Source organism: Bactrocera latifrons, unplaced genomic scaffold, assembly GCF_001853355.1.
Source record: "Bactrocera latifrons isolate USDA-ARS-PBARC rearing strain unplaced genomic scaffold, ASM185335v1 scaffold_922, whole genome shotgun sequence".
NCBI lineage: Eukaryota > Metazoa > Arthropoda > Insecta > Diptera > Tephritidae > Bactrocera > Bactrocera latifrons.
Window position 1 is genome coordinate 60,261 of NW_017537626.1, and position 3,470 is coordinate 63,730.

Below are 3,470 nucleotides of genomic sequence, written 5' to 3' on the forward strand. Positions count from 1 at the left end.
CATTTTCACCGCCGAAGCAACCGCTATATTCCACGCTGTTCAATACTCTGCCAAAACCAAGGGTAAACATATAATATGCACCGATAGTATGTCATGTTTCCAAGCTATACAAAACCACAACAAATCGGGCAGTATCATCAAAAATATAAAAAAACACACTTGTTTCCTTTCCGGGCAAGATCAAGATTATGTGGATACCTGGACACTCCGGCATAAAGGGCAACACACTTGCAGATACCATCGCCAAAGATATTTCCATCACACCAACAATCACATCCGAAGTCATCCTACCCAGCGACATATACCGACTAATTCATAGTCAGAGGCAAACAAAGTTATTACGTGAATGGGCGGATTATAATCACCATTATTCGGACATTAACCCCAACCGAACAAAACCTGTATACACAACATCGATACCTACCACCCACATCACCCCCTACACACGCCTCCGAATTGGGCACACCATAATTACCAACGCTCACTTATTACAGGGACAAAGACAAAGACTTCATCATTTCGACAAGGACCCTCTCCTATTGTTAATGGACGCCACAGAAGAAAATATTAGCAGAATTTACAAAAATCTAAAGGGCACAGACCTACTCCGTCGTATCTGACTCAACCAGCCAGCTAAAGCCTCTGCTGCTAGCGCTGCGTTTGCTTTAGTTTAGATAATAATTAATTATTATGTAAGCTTTGTATAAATAAATAAAATAAATAAAAAATATACAAAAGCGTTATGGTGAAGTGTTAGTAAGTGAAAAGTGCATAATATAAGAGAAAAATTTATTTACAATATACAAATTATCAATCTAAAAGTTGTCAATTATTTAACTTTAAATGCAAATATCTTTAAAACTATAAGTCAGCGACAACTATATATATATATATATTTTAGGAATCTGGAAAACGACACATTTCCAGTGGTACCCATTTTGTCCGCGACATCCGGGGATGCTATTCTAAATCCCAGCCCATTAAAGTAATTAAAAAACTGTAGATAAAAGGTAACTTTTAGTAAGCAAAAACGTACAAACCATCATCAGCAATATGCTAATATAATGTGCTGTAAATATTTTAAACACTTATTTTTCGCCACAAACGTAAACACAAAAAAAACAAAAAATTGCAGACTACTCATATTACAACAAAATTTCTTTCTTTCATGAAGATGAGATAATTATTTGTATATTAAAACGGTGAGCAGTGGAAGATAATAGATCTTGAAGACACATTATCCGTGCGACTCTGTACTGTAATACAGTCTCAAGTCTCTAAATTTGAGATTTTAAGTTAGAGACAATTTTTGAGACTTGGAATGATTTTACTATTCTGTAAACGRCAGTCACAAAATCTATTACATTTCATTATTCAGAGATGTTTTTATACTTGTATATATAAATATGTCGATAACAAATATTAAATTTTCTATAACATAGTCAAAAAACATAATTATCAATCAAAAAAAATATATATATGTTGACTTCGTTTCATAATAATAACGAAATTTATATAAAATTGATTTATTTTTAACCCTTTCGTGTTTGGAGTTGCTTACAAACTATAAAAAAAAACGACAATCGATTAATATCTATGGTGATCTCTATTCAGTATATTCAAAATGGCAGACAAGAGTTCTTTTTGGTTTTGTGACCCACTAACAGGTCTCAAATTTGAGGCAATATTTTGAGACTAACGCTAGAGACTATTTAGTGAATAGTAACTAGTTACATATTGAGATTTTACCTCAAAACGTCTCAAATAGAGACTAGTTACAGAATCCCGCTATATATTTCAAACTATACACATTATATTTCAAACTATACACACTCGTACATATCTATCCACATCACCATGTATGAATATGAATCAAACTTTCCTTATCTCATTATACCACGACAACCTTCATGATCTAAGCAAATCCTCAGGTTTAAAAAAATACAAATAAATGATTTATCAACACTGAAACCAAAAGTTTTGATATCGAAATTAATATCTTAAAATGTGTTAAACTAACCTGCCGAAGCCATTACGTTGAAAACCTTTCTTGAACAATTCGTACAAACACTTGTAAAATTAAAAATTTAATTAAAAGTTGCCACAGCTTTAGATGTTAACGCGGTAACTCTACTTAGCGCGTAACGGCGCATCTCGACAGGCAATTAAAGGTAGCTTACAACATCGGTGGTCAGCAATATTRCTATTAGAAATTATATATGCTAATATTTAGCAATTGCTGTTTAAATATATATCAAGTAATTCATTACTGAAAATTAACTGTCATCTTGGTAGTTTAACCAGAGAATATAAAACATTGAGAATGTATAGGTTCGAAAACGAACATTTGTAAAATTTGAACCGCAGAACTCAACTCACAACCATACAATTCACCCTGTGAAATATTAACCTTGTTTTGATTTTAGCAGAAGGGAATCTGTAGTATTACAGGTTTGTTAACATGATCATCCAAGGAATATAGTAGACCAACCGAAGGAGGAATATATTTACGCCTKGCAATTTCTAAATACCTTACATTCTTAAATTTTTTTAATTTTTGTATTTTTTATAAACTTATCTATGAGTTAAAATTAGTAGTTGAAAAGTACATTGATATGCATATTTATTTCCTTATAACAACAGCAACTTATCAAGCACAGAATTGATGCCGGCATCAGAGAGCTGCAACGAGTATGATAAAATCAGAACAAATAGTCGTGCCAAAAAAACAATGAAATCAATTCAGTTCAGTATAGGCAACATTGTTAATCAATTCGAAGTAGCTGCCAGAGTCAACTGATCTGATGCAACACGAACAATCTGTTCTTCGGCAATCACGATCGAGTAAACRGTCTGGCTGTCTTCGGTTCCAATCGTATCATGACAGTTCATAGCGTTGCGAGGATTGTTTGAATTGATGTGAAACTTTGTGGAAACTATAAGTAAAGCGTTAAACACGTAGAATCGTGGTCCGTGTCAGCTGATACGACCTATCTTATGGGCGCGCAATATAATTGAACAGTGAAAAACGCTACTCCCTTCTCTCTTTGCCGTGGGATGTCGTGAGAATCCACGGCATTTTGGTTTTTGCCGTAGAAACGTGTCAGCTGATTGCTCTCTCAGAACGCAGGATTTCCAATCTCGATATACTGTAGTAATTATAAAAGTTGTGTTCAATATGTTTGAAATTTTTTAAAATAACTCAAAATCAGAGTCGACTGCAATTATTTATAAATATATAAACTATTTTTAATACTTTGTCGTCAGTTTTGATATTTTATATTATGAAAATTTTTTATTGAAATATTAGATGGTACATAATTGAGCAATGGCAACATTGAAGTGAGAGAGCAATTGCTAAGCGTCAAAACCTCCTGAACTTTGACAGCTAATCGAGTCCAGGAGGTTTTGACGTTTAGCAATTGGAAAAGAGGGACGACCAGATTAAAATCCCGCCAAATTATTATTCG

General features: G+C 33.4%; 1 protein-coding gene across 1 annotated transcript in view; it reads right to left on the reverse strand.

Annotated features, from left to right (window-relative positions):
* LOC108977615 (eukaryotic translation initiation factor 4B) overlaps positions 1-2,120 on the reverse strand; it is a gene marked incomplete at its 3' end in the record, with an annotated part of 46,505 nt that extends 44,385 nt beyond the window's left edge. The window contains 1 exon segment of the mRNA XM_018947384.1: positions 2,021-2,120. Within this exon segment, the coding sequence (XP_018802929.1) occupies positions 2,021-2,033 (13 nt within the window).
* Positions 2,121-3,470: the final 1,350 nt, after the last annotated feature.